Source organism: Cyprinodon variegatus, unplaced genomic scaffold, assembly GCF_000732505.1.
Source record: "Cyprinodon variegatus isolate N-32 unplaced genomic scaffold, C_variegatus-1.0 Scaffold42, whole genome shotgun sequence".
NCBI lineage: Eukaryota > Metazoa > Chordata > Actinopteri > Cyprinodontiformes > Cyprinodontidae > Cyprinodon > Cyprinodon variegatus.
Genome location: NW_015150495.1, coordinates 330,831 through 346,347, shown reverse-complemented (window position 1 = coordinate 346,347; position 15,517 = coordinate 330,831). Strand labels below are relative to the sequence as shown.

At 38.5% G+C, this 15,517-nt stretch overlaps 1 protein-coding gene across 2 annotated transcripts; it reads left to right on the top strand.

Annotated features, from left to right (window-relative positions):
- Positions 1 to 4,049: 4,049 nt before the first annotated feature.
- On the top strand, positions 4,050 to 10,835 carry LOC107081844 (CMP-N-acetylneuraminate-beta-galactosamide-alpha-2,3-sialyltransferase 1-like). 2 transcript variants are annotated; one of them, XM_015370163.1, is made up of 7 exons: positions 4,050 to 4,176; positions 4,494 to 4,725; positions 4,829 to 5,025; positions 5,106 to 5,285; positions 6,783 to 6,828; positions 6,915 to 7,034; positions 10,035 to 10,835. In XM_015370163.1, the coding sequence occupies exons 2-7, from the start codon at positions 4,495 to 4,497 to the stop codon at positions 10,200 to 10,202; spliced, it is 942 nt and encodes a 313-aa protein (XP_015225649.1). In that variant the 5' UTR covers positions 4,050 to 4,176; position 4,494; the 3' UTR covers positions 10,203 to 10,835. The 2 variants fall into 2 exon arrangements, with proteins under 2 accessions (XP_015225649.1, XP_015225650.1); XM_015370164.1 differs by having other exon boundaries at positions 4,132 to 4,176; positions 4,457 to 4,725.
- Positions 10,836 to 15,517: the final 4,682 nt, after the last annotated feature.

Sequence of the window (15,517 nt, the reverse complement as noted above, 5' to 3'; positions counted from 1 at the left end):
TTACTGAATGATTGAGACAAAGAGTTCTATAAATAAATAACTTAAATAAATTAAACATTTTAAATATAATTTATTATCTGCAATAGGATGACATGAAGAAAATTGTAGATAGACTTGACATTTTGATCATTCTATACTTTATTCTCCTCTATTAGTTTTTGTATGGCTTTTGGAAATCCAAAAAATATCACATTCGGTGATTCCTTAGGTTGAAGAGTAGAGTGAATATTTTAAAACATTAAAGAACATTTCTCTCAGTTATTATCACATTGAAATTCCAGAAAAAATTTTTGCAAATGAGTTCATATAGTTCTTAAAAAAAAAACAATTCAGAAAATCAAAAGAGGTTTCAATGATCTAGATCAGGGGTGTCAAACTGGATCCAGAAAGGGCCGTGTGGCTGCAGGTTTTCTTTCCAACCAAGCAATAGCTTGGGGCGGAAATCGTACTGATTCTGCTAGCTTGATGTCAGTCATCTCATCAAGGGAGTCCAATCTAAATATGATAAATGGAGTCTGTGTTGCTATTGTTTGGTTGGAAAGAAAACCTGCAGCCACACGGCCATTTTTGGAACCAGTTTGAAACCATGAATGAAAGCACAATGAAGCACTTCTACTTAACAGAGTAAATCATCATCTAAATGAGAAATACACACATACATTAATAAAATCCATGTTGGCAGATGTGTCGGTAAACGATATATGCAGGGTTTTCTTCTGTAGAAAAGAAAGTGTGCAATCTAAGATAAATACAAGGAGAAAATAGAGAACGTTTGAATTGGCAATGACTGAAGAACTTGAAGTGAAAAAACAGGCTTTGTCAAGGTGATGAAACTTGAATGAAAGGTGTAGCGAAACAACAGAAAAAAACAACAAACACAACTGTTCCAACAAATGTCTTCATGTGGAACAATATAATACAACCATCTAGATTAAATGCAGCTCAGAGATGGAAATCGCTCATGATAGAGGAACACTTTATTTTTCAAACAAAGGAAATAAATTTAGGAAAACCTATATTAAATTACATTTTGTCTTTTCTTTTTGGTGCATTTTTTATACTTTTAATGCTGTTCTGAATTGGATTGTTAATGTTTAATCATTCTGATTTGTTAGGCCTATTAGGGACATTATGGATGCCCTCCCACTGCAGGCCTTAATGCTTAATGTTTAGCGTAGTCGTTCACATTTCCAAATATCTGCGACTTTAAGGGATCTCCTGGGTCCCACATGGGCAGTAGAGGATGCACTGATGTCACAAGCGATGGTAGTACTGGAAATGACCTGGCAGTTTTTAATTTCTTTCCCTACCTCAGCATTAACAGTGCAAAAGGTGTGATTAACAGTTCAAAAAGGTTGAAAATAAAGACTGCTGCTCACATCGTCTGATTAGGTTGTTTTTCTTTCTGGTTCTGCGTAGCAACATACATACATTGATGAGTATTGATGATATTCAAGTTGGATGAATGTGACTTGGCTGTTCAGACACAGGTCGCATTTAAAATGATCATACATGTATCCATCTCAGGACCAGCCAAGGGGCCTAGGACACAATGGAAAAAATCTGATCTGCGTTGTTCAGATTGTCATGACAAGATCAGGTAAAGGTCTCACATGGCTAAAAAAAAGGATTTTGGTCACCTCAGGCTTCAGTGTGAATGTAGCCATTGTTTCTGCATAGATAAGTCTTTTGCCCAAATGCAAGAAATCAATAAAAAGTAGCAAACACATTATAGGAGCTATATTATTTGAGGCCATTTCATACCATGTAAACATGTTGGTTCAGAGAAAGGCTTTTATATGCAGAAAATACAGGGGATAGAATGTTTGAACAGGAAACCCTTACACACAGAAAATAATCAAGCAGTTTATGCATCAGAAAAGCTTGGCAATAACATCTTTTTCCTTTTAGGTAACAGGTTCAGAGCAGGTGACAGAGATTTACACACATTTTGAAGGCCAGTCGCAAAACAAACACACAACATGTAACAAAAGGCTATAAATACACTGATAGGGGCCTGGCAGCTTTGGGGAAAATTATTTGGAACTATTGTAAGCGCTGTAAGTTTTTGTACGGCATATTTTGGAATTCGACCTGTTAATAAAATGTTTCCCCCCCATCTCAATCGTCTCCAGCGTCTTGATTTTTTGTCATAAGAGAATTCTACCATTTTGAACCCCAACAACATCAAGGTGGGAACATTTCTGGAAAGTTTACTGGGAGCGATTGTAAAACCACAAACCAATGAGGAGCAATGTGGCTTCTCTAAGCCCTGTAAATATGCTGAATGAGGTGTGGAAGTGGGGTTTTGGATTTCCTTGAACCACATTGAGGGATTAATACACCAACAGGATATTGGATTTCAAGGTTTATTCAGTTCCCATTCAGTTTGTGGAAGCTCAGGGTCACAAAGCTGAGCCTTTTTTCAGTGGGTGCCATACACTATACCTGGGCTGCTCCTTATTACTAATATTAAACTAATATTTAAGATATGACAAAAGGTCTGGTTTATGAGGTTTGTCCTTATCAAATAACTTGAAATGTGTTTTCAATATGCACTGGTGAGATTTGTAGCTGAGTTCAGTGTCCAGGATGAGAATCAACACCTTCAAGTATAATGCTTTCATTTTCTTTAAAAAAAAAAAAAAGGTAGGCTACCTCTCCTGAGTTTGGTGGAGTGTAATTATTTTAATATAGTGTCCTTATCCATTCTATTCACTTCAGTTTATTTCTATAGCACCAATTCACAACACATGTCATCTCAAGGCACTTTACAGTTCATCACATCATACAGTCAAATTGATTCAGTTTTCTATCTAAGGAAAACTAGTTGATTGCATTGACTCGAAGATAATCCCTTACAGTAAGCATGCTTGTAGTGACAGTGGAGAGGGAAAAACTCCCTTTTAACAGGAAGATCCAGTAGAACCAGGCTCAGTGTGAGCGGCCGTCTGCTGAGGCCGACTGGGGTTCAAGGAGACAGAAGCAGAGATACAAGAAGCAGCTGTAAAAGGCGGCCCCGTCCAGGAAACACACAGCGCCAGGTAGACGGCATTTTTGGATAAAAAAAAACATCTCAAATGAGCCTCCTGCCAGACTGGAGGGGATTTTCCGTTCAGGGGGCGGGAAGTGTATACAAAGCGTTATTTGAGATTTTGGATGAAAATTGAAAGTACCGGAATATAAATTAAAATCGCAGGCAGGTTTCAACATTTTATTTCAATGTAGGTGTTTATAAACTGATTTGTCACAGTTAGGTTAGAAAATATTTTAGTGGAGTAATAATGAACAGAGCTTGCTCTCTTTTCCTTGCACATAAAATAAATCCATCCTCCTGGAGTTAAACCCCTTCATATTTATTCATTGTTCATAATATTCTGCCAGATCTGTAGTTTTCACAACTTGCATTCAGTGGGAAAATTCCTAGATTAGCTTTTCTGATCGGTTAATGCTCTGCGTCACTCTGCAAAAGTTCCGATTTTTTTAACTCTACGCTCATATGCGCCAACATCCTGGCACTCGGTGATCAAGATGCGCCGCTCTGGATGTGACGCAGAATTTTTAAAAACTTCTTGATAGACTTTGCATGTAAGTCAGATGCTCTGATAACCAGAAGTCATGTGAACACACAATAAGAATTTCATAGCAATATGCGTGTTTTGGTCATGATTTAGCCTCGGTCGATCATCATCTCCCCCTAGTGGTCCGGAGTACTTTTCTTTTTAGTTGTTTGCATTTATTTACAGTTTTTCTTAAATGTTATTTCTTTTTGCTGCTTGCTACTTTTTCCACTGATCCTGTCAAAGAAATTAGAGTTTTAAATTCATTCATCTCCTACATCTTTTCTATTTTAGTACTCAAACACTACAGTATGTTGAACCCTTGGGCGCTGAAGCTAAAACTGTCTTTTGGTGATTCCTTTTAGTTTATAACACATTATAAGCTTATCAGAGCTTTAATCATTGAGCCGGTTGCTTCTTTTAACCAACATAGCATTTGTTGGTGTACTACATCCTCGAGTTTCTGTTTGTGGGCAGTCCTAAAAAAAAAAAAAAAAACATCCACACACATACCTGTGATACTTCTCTAATCCTGTTCTGTTAGGAAAGTAAATATTCTGTCCAGTGCATGAAATCAACCCTCTTCGTGTAAAAGAGGATCCTCTGCTTCCCTAAGGTAAGTAATCTTATTATTTAAGGAAGGTGCTTATTACAAGGTAAGACATGAATTAAATTATTAGGTTATAATTTGATTTGAATGCATGAAGGAATTTGTTTCACAATATTATCATGGTTCTTTGTACTGTATTCTTTAGAAAGACTTTAGTTTTGTTGTTTAATTTTTTTATTTTTTCCATTAGTGTTTAAGCTGTTATTTCACTTTTACTCATATTATACTCTTCACTTGCCCATAAGGGGTTTATTGTTGACAATACAATTTCTTTTGTCTAATGCAGGTATAAACTGAAAACTGCTTTTTATTCTCATATCCAGGATGAGTCTAAAGCTAAAGCCTGCCATTTTCCTGCTTTCCCTAATCGGTGTTGGATTGATTGTTTTAAGTGCATTTTCGGATTGCAATGGATGGCTACAGAGTTTTGCCCCGACTGCTTGTTTTTCTGATAAAAACGCTAACGTGCTGTTTGTCCGTCGTCTCAACCGGTCAATCAAACCGTTTCTGTCTGCAAAGACAAAGCTGTCAGAGGATGATTTTAACTGGTGGAAGGTATGCTGAAAAAAAAAAAACCCATTACTAATAAATAAGGGGTTGCATGTTTCAGTTCAGGTGTTACTTCAAAGCTGACCTAAACAACACCTTTGTTTTCCAGCGCATACAGATTGAACACCGTGACTTTGCTTTCTATAAAAATACAGTGAGTAAACTCTTTGAGATATTTCCACCCGTTCCTGATCTTGGGAAAGCTTGCTCGGAAAGGTGTAGGACTTGTGCAGTAGTGGGAAATTCAGTTAATCTGAAAGGATCACGTTATGGACGCCTGATAGATTACCAAGATGTCATCATAAGGTGAGCAATCACCTCCTTATTTGTTAAGTAAACAAGTTAAGTTAAAAGGTCAACCAAATATGCTCTTTTGTTTTGTTTAGAATGAACTTTGCTCCAACCAAAGGCTTTGAAGAAGACGTTGGAACCAAGACAACATACCGTGTCATGTACCCAGAGAGTGCTAGCGATTTAGATAACTCTACTCATCTTGTGCTTTTTCCGTTCAAAATACAAGACCTTGATTGGCTTATGAAAGCTTTTACAACAGGATTTTCTGGCCGGTGAGTGTCCAATGTGTTTGTATTTTTGTCTAAATTGATTGAACTATTCCTATACAGTCGAGTATAATTTGCAGTGCTTTTAAGTTAGAAACATTAAAACAAACATTTTACTACTGGACAAATACAATGGAAGGTGATCGAAATTATCAAATGAAGTAAACAGAAAGATAAAATATGTCATAGGATGAATTACAGACTAAATATTGGCTACATCTACGTTTGCCGAGGAAAAAAACAAGGTAAAGCGATTTAATTGAAGGTTAAGACCATACACAGAGGCGTTTCTAAACCAAATTACCATTATTTATTATTTTGAAATCATTATTAATATGAAACTGTTCCAAGGTACCTATCAGTTGAGGTTTTTGTACAACCTTATTTATTATAGGGCCAGGACCAGTTGTACGGGGGCACAGGCCCCTTTTGGCCCCCATATAGAACTGGCCATGGTTACACAGTACACGTAAGGTATATGAAACAAAGAAGAGTAAAGAACAGAGGTGGGCAATACTGGAAATTTCGGTATTGATCCGATACCAGGTAAATTCAGGTTAGATTTTGACGATATCAATACTGATAACGATACTTTTTTGTATTTAAGTTTTATGTATCATGGAACAGTTGATCTTTTAGTGTTTGGGGGATTTTACAATGTTTCGAAGCAATTTAAAACTAAATATTGCTTGTTTTGTTGGCAATACTAAGCCACGGTATGGTATAAGATGGTGACGAGAGGGGAGGGCAAGCTGTAAAGTGTTGTGACAGACAAGGAGACTTTGGCGGATATTATTAAGTCAGTCCATGCAACAGAGAGAAAAGGTATCAATATTTTTTTTATTTTTCAATATCAATACCAGTGTTGGTATTAATATTAACGATATTAGGATCAATCCACCCACCTACAGTAGAATAGACCTCTAAGTTCTTCTGGAAAAGGTCTTAAATTGGTACCTAGAAAAATACAGAGACCTTCTGCCATCTCTTCTACCTTACGTTGTGGTAATAACTGTAGTGCCATAAAGAAGATTTCATACCCGCTTTTACATTTTTTACATTAAGTGATGTTACAGCAGCAAACATCAGTTAACAGTAGTGTTGCACCGATACCGATACCAGTATCGGACGGGGCCCCGATACTGCCCTAAAATGGTGGTATCGGTATCGGCGAGTACCAACAAATAGGGCACCGATACCATTTTGAGAGCCATAAGTTTATTCAACTATTGTCACCCATTCCTGATTGGCAATAAAAAGATCTACTGGATTCACTTTTTTATTAGATTTTTTCCTGCTTCACAAAGGTAGGCAGCAGCTTGACAAAGCCATGACGGCAATTATTTTACATTATTATGGTATCGGTATCGGCCGATACTGCACAGCCAGGTATCGGGTATCGGTATCGGGGCCAAAAAATGGCATCGGTGCAACACTAACACTAAAAACAGCGTGTTATTCTCTTTGATTTTTAATCCAAAATCATGTCCTGTTATCCTACAGATCATATGCACCTTTAAAATCCAAAATTAATGCCAACAAAGATTTGGTAAGTATTGCTTTTGATACACTACACTTTTCATTTGCCTAAAAGGGTAAAGCTTGATAAATTGAAAAGCTGATCCTTTCTAACAGGTAAAGGTGATTAATCCAGCTTTTATGAAGTATTCTCATATGGTCTGGCTGGAAGGAAAAGGGACGTATCCATCCACCGGTTTTATGACTTTGATTCTTGCACTTCACATTTGTGATGAGGTAAGTTTTAGTTGATTTTTTAAATGTAATTTTCTGTAATTATGTTCATATACTTTACTATTTGTAATTCAGTATGATTAATATTTTCTCTACACACCCCCAATTTTTCTTTTTATCAATAGAAATTTATTTATTAAAAATACAACTTTACTTAAACCTAAAAGAAGAAGATTTATAGTCCTTTACCATGCTGATATCCTTATTTATAAAATTTGAAGAACTAAATTTCGTGAAAATCTTATTTTCTAATATTCCTTATATGACCCACCCCATTGAATATATTGCAAAACATGGACACAAAATCTGCGGATGTACAGCTCATTTGGGAGTGAAATATCAGACGATTTGCGTGTTCGGGTGAGACAGTTGCTTCTGTCCTGAATTTATCTGATCAAACTTTCCTCACGGCATTTTAACGGACCCATATTAGGACCAACAGCAACACATTCATAGACTGTACAAAAGGGATCTTTGTTAATCGTCCTCATAGAAAAGATTCAGTTAACCATCTCATACAAATTTACAGACGTCACTGTTCCGATGCAGGAAACTGGCTGCTGTGACTGTTGACAAAAAGTCAGTCAGTAGCCTTTTTTAAGAACCGATGGTAACTTCTATCGTGTGAATGGTGCTTTTTATGACTACCAACCTGAGAGGCTTAGACTATAAAACAATATCTAACATTTAACATTTTAATATCATGCAGAATAAATGCAAACATTTTCCTTCAATATGCTATCAAACACAATATTTCACCTTCCAGTTAAAATACTTGAGTCAAGATGACAAGGCTAGTAACATTCAACAAAACTACTCAGTAAAGATAAATGAACAAGGAAAACTTGTAAAATATCAAAACGAATAGCAAAAGGGACAAATAATACCTCAAACTAATAAAAAGAAAAAAAAATATAGTGAAATTACATTTCAGCTCGCACCATGCACACAAATGATCAGTTCAATCTGAAAAACTCACATGGAGAGAAAAGACAATTAGACAAAATTTATTGATACAATTACTTAGTCTTTGGCGCTCAAACCTCAGCAGGAAACATAGCGCTGAATTTTGATAGATATGCATGAACAGGAGCAAAGAATAGGACTGTTACCCCCCCAGGGCTGAAACTGGTGGTGGAGATAGATGAAGTTGGTCAGTCTGTAGACTGCTGGTTAGCGAGACGGTCTGCTGAGCTTTATGGGGAGATCCAGGGAACTGCGTGAGCTGATACTAGAGCTTCACTCAGGGACCTGGAAGATGGAAGTCCAGCTTGGATAACACAGGTTGAGAGAACCTGTCCATGATGAGCAAGCATGATGCGACAGTGGGGAGGAAAAACTCCCCATTGGGAAAGAACCTCTGGCAGAACCAGGCTCAACATGGCGGTCTTCTGCCGGACCGGTTTAAATGAGATCCGGAAAGAGTCTGGGAGGAATGATGCTCTGATGACTTTTTAGCTACGATGGTGGATGAGGGGCTGGGCGTGGGTTGAAACGGTGTCATCTAAATGAAGTCAGGCAGCGCAACCACCACCTGCGCACTAGGTAGCAGACGAGTTACGGATCAGAGGCCTTTTAAGATGAACTTTGGATGCTGATTGGCTTTCAAGGAAGCGTGACTCAAAGCTGATTGGCTTTTTCGTAGACGGTCGAAGGGTAGTATTCAGTTTCTTCAGTTGAACTTCCGCCTAGGCTCTATATTGAAGGCCTGATTAGATAAAAAATGTCTCGTGTAAACATGCAAGACTATAGATTCTAATCCGATTTGGTCCGATTTGATCCGTTCAGACTCATCTACTGTTGTTTCTGATGCCAGTTTAGCAGAACACTTGGCAGTTTCATGTACTCACAAAGGAAGACTTGGACAGAAAAAAACTCATGTCCCTGTGCAAACTGTGCCCACTGGGACTTAACAAAGAAGTTTTGTCAACCAGTAGTTGGTGTTTGGCTCCTCTTGTTTTTTTTTTTTACCAATGACTTTCTAGTCTCTGTCATGTGTTCATCCATGTGCCTGCTTATCTTTACTGCTATGATGCCAGACAGCAGATTCCATGTTATGGAGAGTCGGGCTATTCCATGTTTTTGATAGTTTTGTTGATGTATTTGTGCAAACTGTGCCCACCGGGACTTAACAAACAAGTTTGTACGTCACCAAGTCCACTTCAACTTTAAGCATCCGAGCTATCTTGAGAAGCATCTCCTACTGAATAAGGAACGTAACAAATCTTTTTGAATCCAGATCTTTTCAGCAGAATCTCAATGTCCCTGCATGTTTCTGAAGCTCTGTGTACGTTGGTTAAATAAAGGCTTCACTGCACATCCAATATACCTTGAATAGAAGGTATATTGTAGTTTCCATTTGTGTTTATATATTCTGATCACACATTTAAAGGGTGAAATATGAGGTTCTACTCTCGAGGATTGTGGCTTTATTTACCAAATGAACTTGAACTAGTTCATTTATAGGTTAGTGCAGTGGTTCCCAAAGTGTGGGGCGCGCCCCCTAGGAAATTTTATTGTAATCCAAAGGGGGGCCCAGAAGAAAATCTTTGGGAACCACTGGTTTAGTGAACTTAGTTCATTTAAAAAAAAAAGTAAACTTTGAACATTAACTATTTCATTTTCATCTGTGTGAACTAAACTTTAAGTTTGTTCTTTCTGATTATGAAATGGCACAACATTGCACACATCGGGATTGGATCATTTTATTTGTGTGTGCATGTAAACAGAGCAGCATACTGCTCTCTGAAATCAGGAGCTATAGATTCCTGGGGTACAAAGCCTGACCTAAAAAACATAGATAAGCGGAAGTTGTGAAGGCTGCATGACAGTATGGTGAAAAGAGGAAGGGGCAAGTCAAATATTAAAGGACGGGTCAAACAATAAATGCTGTTAATATTAATTTGCATGTAAAAATGTTTTTTTTTTTTTTTTTTTTACAAATACAGCAAACCAGGAGGATAAAACTATAACAATGTGTTATCCATGTGTTTTTGTTAACAGATCCATGTGTTTGGTTATGGAGCAGACAGCGATGGAAACTGGAGCCATTACTTTGAAGCATTGGAAAACAAAAATCTTAAAACGGGACCACATCCAGGACAACATGAATATGAAATAATAAAACAGCTGGCTGATGAAAAAACAGTTGAGCTTCATCAGGGTTCATGATCAAAACCTGATTATTATTTCTTTTATAAATAGATTATTATTTCTCATAATCTTTTAAAATCTTTGGTTTAAGACTATTTATGTTACACACCATTAACATTGGTAATGTTATCATGGGCTGGTTGAAAATCATTGGTTTGGGATTTTCAGTTTAATTCACTTAAGTCTGCATCACAGAATTATATTGGAAATTCTCAGATTTTTGTCTCCCTGTTTTTAATCCCTTAATGTTTGTACTTTACATTTTGCTATTAAGCAGATTTCTGCTAAGTTAGAGTTGATGACTATACAATGTCATAATGCAGCGCAGCTGAAACAATTATCACAAAGTTTATATTTTATTTTAATTCATTCATAGCTTCTAAATTATGTTATCATATGTAAATCTGAAATAATTGTGATGTCATCCAACTCAATCCCTTACCCTACTGTTTAACTATATGCTACTCTTTGGCAATGCACGGGTAAAATGAAGGTGCGGAATAAAAACAACTGGTATCGAAACACATTAATTTTTTCCGGGATTTTATTTTTTCAATAGAAAAATGTTGTTTGTTATCCACCGTTTCAATGAAGTGTAAACTACAGTAATACGTAAGATCTACTGCAGCTGTTTCTCTTATTTAATTTTTTCCTCTGATTCCTTTTTCACATGTTTTTCTGAGATACTTTGTTTCATATTATCTGGATGAAAAGTTTTTTTAACAATTTAAATCTTTATTTACAAAGACTTGCTCAAGTCTGGTTATTTATTTATTTATTTATTTTACCAGCCTTTAATTGTTCTACTACGTGATAAGATGTTTGATTGTAGCTTGACTTGAATATTATGGTATAAATAATCAGTGAAAAGATCTTGTCTTTAGAAACTGTGCTTCCTAAAGGTTGGTCACGCCAGCTTTGAAAACCTGAAAACAGGAATGAGAATGCAAACAGAGAGAAGGAAGCTTGGCAAAGGGTTTCATTGCGTGACTTGTTGGAAAATAGGTAAAATGTAAACACAGATGAAAGAAAAGAACACTGACACTGAAAATCCAGTAATGCAACATTATGTAATGCAACATTTAATGGATTTTTTTCTCCAATATATTTTTATGACGTTATTGTCAGATACACTAATGGCAATAAGTGAGCAAAGAATACAATAAAATGCAAACAGGACAAGATGTTGACGATTCTGATGGAGATACAATAATCATAGTCCTTCTTTGTGCACTGACCTTGTCTAATTGCGTGTTATTGAATGGTGAAGCATAAGGTTCAGAAGGTTTTGAAGAAATTTGTTTCCAGGTTGGGGCTACCAATGACCGGTTGACATCTAATATATTTTCTAAAATGAGAGGTTTGATTCCCATGCAGATTTTTTCATCTTTTTTTTTTATTTAATTGCCACACTTTAATATCTTAGTTCATGCAAGATTATTAAAATGTCAGTTAAAGTTAACTTCCTGTGTTACCTGTACAACTTGGATGTCAAAATAAAGTAAAAAAAAAAAAAAAACATCAAAAGCATCTTTGACGCTCCTGAAGCGTGTCCAGTAAAGAGTGTCCAGATGCTTCAGATGCTTTTGCTGCTTCTGTGTTAAGTGGCAGAGAGTGGCTTTGCTATATTTACAGTTTTAATATATTACTTCGCTGTCAGAGCAGCACAGGCCTACGTGCACCAGCAGTACTCCGTCACTGGAAATCCCCAGAAACAGCAGCTCTGGCCTGGTCATCTCTTCAGGGTTTTGCACTAATGTTTGCTGGAAGGCGTTTTCCATGTATGTAATCCAAATTGCAAACACCAGAATAATAAAAGCGAGCATACAGTAGCAGCCATTCAAAATACCCCTTCCCTGTCACACAACAGCTTTTTGGCAATCCACTTCAATCCAACTCCCAGCAAAATCCCCTCCGACTTCCAGCCCCTGGGGTGACCCCCTTTTGCATATTTTTTTTTACTCTGACTCCACCCTTTAATTGAATGACAGGGTCTGAATAGGAGATAATGCTTCTCTTTAGATCTTAATGTCCACAAATCATGACAGAAAGAATATTTTTAGTACAAATATAGAGGTTTAAAAAGGAATTGTAGGGGACCAGCCATGGATCAGCCAAAGTTCAGCCAAGGTCCCTTCAAGGAAAGTGAGAACCTTTTAAATAGCTGCTACTGTATTTAGCCTGCAGGTTTTGACATTTTAGGTTAATTTAGATTTTATTAAACTGTTCCAGAGGAGAGATCATAGCGATCTGCATCAGTGGTTCTGTGTCTGGCTCCTGCCAGCTCCCAGATCAGGATCTCTGATTGGTTAATGTGACGCGTCAAGCATTGAAAGTTTAATTTTTCCAACTCCAGGAGCAGCCGCTTGAGCAGCACTTCACGTGCCTCAGATTCTCGGAAGCTCATGAGGTACTGCTTCAACTGGTTCTACGGGTCAAGATGTGCTGCTCCTGCTGCTCAAAACAAGCTGCAGGACCTTTTGATGCGCCTTGATGCACGTCAACCATTGGCTTCAACTAGCTGCTTCTTCTGTCTCTATCATGCGCGATCTGAACATAGCATTACTCTAGCGTTTTTTTTGGGGCCGTTCATTATTTACACAGGAATCTTTTTAAACATAATTTCCAGCAGATCAGTAAGTGTTGCCCCCCATTAACATTAGAAGGTTGGTTTGATAGTTTAAAATAAAATTCAGACTCTTATCATTAAAAAACAGATTAAACAAAATAGAGAACATGAAATAGCTTTTAGGACAGATGTTCTCTTGGAACTCATCATAATCCAAAAAATTTTCAAAGATATTTCCGACCACAAAGGTAAAGACTGATTCTTTCTAACAGATAAAGTGGAATAACCCAGCTTTTATAATATGTTCTAACAAGATCTGGCTTGTAAAATTAGGATGGGCGGTGTCCATCCGCAGGCTTACATCTTAATTTAATCCTAAAATGAAATATCCACCTTCCTTTCCTATTAAAAAAGCAAATAAAAGTTATGATATCTGTTTTTTTTCCTCATATAAAATGTTTTTTATTTGAATCTCCATTAGCAGCAGACATCGGTCTTACTTGAAAGTAAAATATCTAGGACAACCAGTCTCCCTGGTGCTGCAATTATCTGATGAAGCTTCTACCGCAGTATGTTCATGGAACCAACAGCAAAACAGTCTTAGAGCTTAAATAATGGATCTTTTCATGATACAAAAGACAACAGCATCATGTCATACCAACTCGTTGATGTGTAGTCATTGTTTCAATGCTGGAAACCGGCAGTTACGACTGTTGGCAGAAAGTCAGTTATCTGATTTATGAGGAAGCAAGGGTAACTTCTGGTAAATTATGTGAATGGAACTTTTTATGACTATTCAATTCAGAACTCTGGCTGAAGCATTTTGGATCAGCTTAAAGGCTTTTGATAGTAAAGATAGTAAAGAATTACAATGGTTCAACCTTGAAGTAACAAATGCATGGACTAGTTTCTCAGTATCACCCCTGGACGGGATATTTCAATTTTTTTTTGCAATATTGAGCAGATGAAAGAAGGAAACCTAGATACGTTTTTGATATGGGATTTAAATGACAGGTCCTGATCAAAAATAACACCAAGATTTTTTACTTTATTATCTGATTAATCCGATCCAAATGAAGTGAATGACTAATCAGCTACTTTTTTAAAGACTCTCATTCAAAGACTATGACTTATTTTTTGTCTGCATTAAGGAGCAGAAATATAAGAGTCATCCAGGTGCCTGTAATTTATGTAATGGGTTAGCTTTATCCGGATTTATAGACAGATATAGCTGAGTATCATCAGCATAACAGTGGAAATTAATCTCATGCTGTCTAATAATTCTACTAATTGGGAGCATATATATAGTAAAGAGAATTGGTCCTAGCACTGATCCCTGTGGTACTCCACAGGTAACCTTCAGTCATGGGAGTAATGGCGTTGAAAGTAGCGGTGTTACTAATGCCGTTACCTTTTTTAGTAACGAGTGATCTAACTAATTACATTGACTGTAACTATAACGCAGTTACCATTTCCCGACACCCCATTACTGCACATTACTGAGGTCACACAATAAACCTTTTTTTCATGATAGGACTCGTGCGCGCCTTGTCATGAGAGAGGGGAGGCTGAGATTTGCTGATGTATAGTAAGATTATGTCTGTCAGTATGGTAGGTGGGTGTTTCCGCTGGCGGGTGTTAACGTACAGCACTCAGAGAGAGATGGAGAGTGAGGAGGACTCCAGCAGCAAAACAGCGTTTTCCAGATGGAAATACCGGTGTTACGTTGAGCTGGGGGAGGCGCCGGGCAGGAGTGGGCATACTTCTTGCCCCCCATCTCGGCGCCTGTACATTGGGGTTCACCCCGGTGAACAAGAGGGTAGCCTCCCTCCACCTACGGGTGGGGGGACGGGTTCTGACTGTTGTCTGTGCTAATGGGCCAAACAACAGTTCAGATTAGCCACCCCTCTTGAGTCCTTACAGGGGGTACTGGAGGGTGCCCCTCCTGGGGACTCCCTTGTTCTGCTGGGAGACTTCAATGCTCACGTGGGCAATGACAGTGAGACCTGGAGAGGCGTGGTTGGGAGGAATGGCCGCCCGGATCTGAACTCGAGTTGTGTTTTGTTGTTGGACTTCTGTGCTCGTCATGGATTGTCCATAACGAACACCATGTTCAAGCATAAGGGTGTCCATATGTGCACTTGGCACCAGGACACCCTAGGCTGCAGTTCTATGATCGACTTTGTCATTGTTTTCATCGGACTTGCGGACACTTGGGTGAAGAGAGGTGCGGAGCTTTCCACTGACCTACCTGGTGGTGAGTTGGCTCCGGTGGTGGGGGAGGATGCCGGTCAGACAATGCAGGCCCATACGTGTTGTGAGGGTCTGCTGGGAACGTCTGGCAGTGTCCTCTGTTAGGCGGGGCTTTAACTCCCATCTCCGGCAGAACTTCGAACACATCCCGGGGGAGGTGGGGGACATTGAGTCCGAGAGGACCATGTTCCGTTCCATGTCAAGGTGGCTTATCTGAGCTGCGGCTGCAAGGTTGTCTGTGCCTGTTGTGCCGCCACAACAGGCACAGGCACCTCCGGTGAGGGATGCTGTCAGGTTAAAGAACGAGGCCTATCGGGCCTTCTTGGCCTGTGGGACTCCGGAATCAGCTGATGTGTACCTGCGGGCTAAGCGGCATGCGGCTCGGATGGTTGCTGAGGCAAAAACTCGGGTGTGGGAGGAGTTTGGAGAGGCCATGGGAAAGACTTCCGTACGGCTCCGAAGCGATTCTGGTCCGCTATCCGGCGTCTCAGGAGGGGGAAGCGGTGCAGCA

What these genes read in the sequence shown, in the direction of transcription:
- LOC107081844 (XM_015370163.1), top strand. Translation starts at nt 4,495, where the DNA reads ATGAGTCTAAAGCTAAAGCCTGCCATTTTCCTGCTTTCCCTAATCGGT. An exon ending in TACCAAGATGTCATCATAAG is followed by an intron (nt 5,026 to 5,105) that starts GTGAGCAATCAC and finishes TGTTTTGTTTAG; the next exon opens with AATGAACTTTGCTCCAACCA. An exon ending in ACAACAGGATTTTCTGGCCG is followed by an intron (nt 5,286 to 6,782) that starts GTGAGTGTCCAA and finishes GTTATCCTACAG; the next exon opens with ATCATATGCACCTTTAAAAT.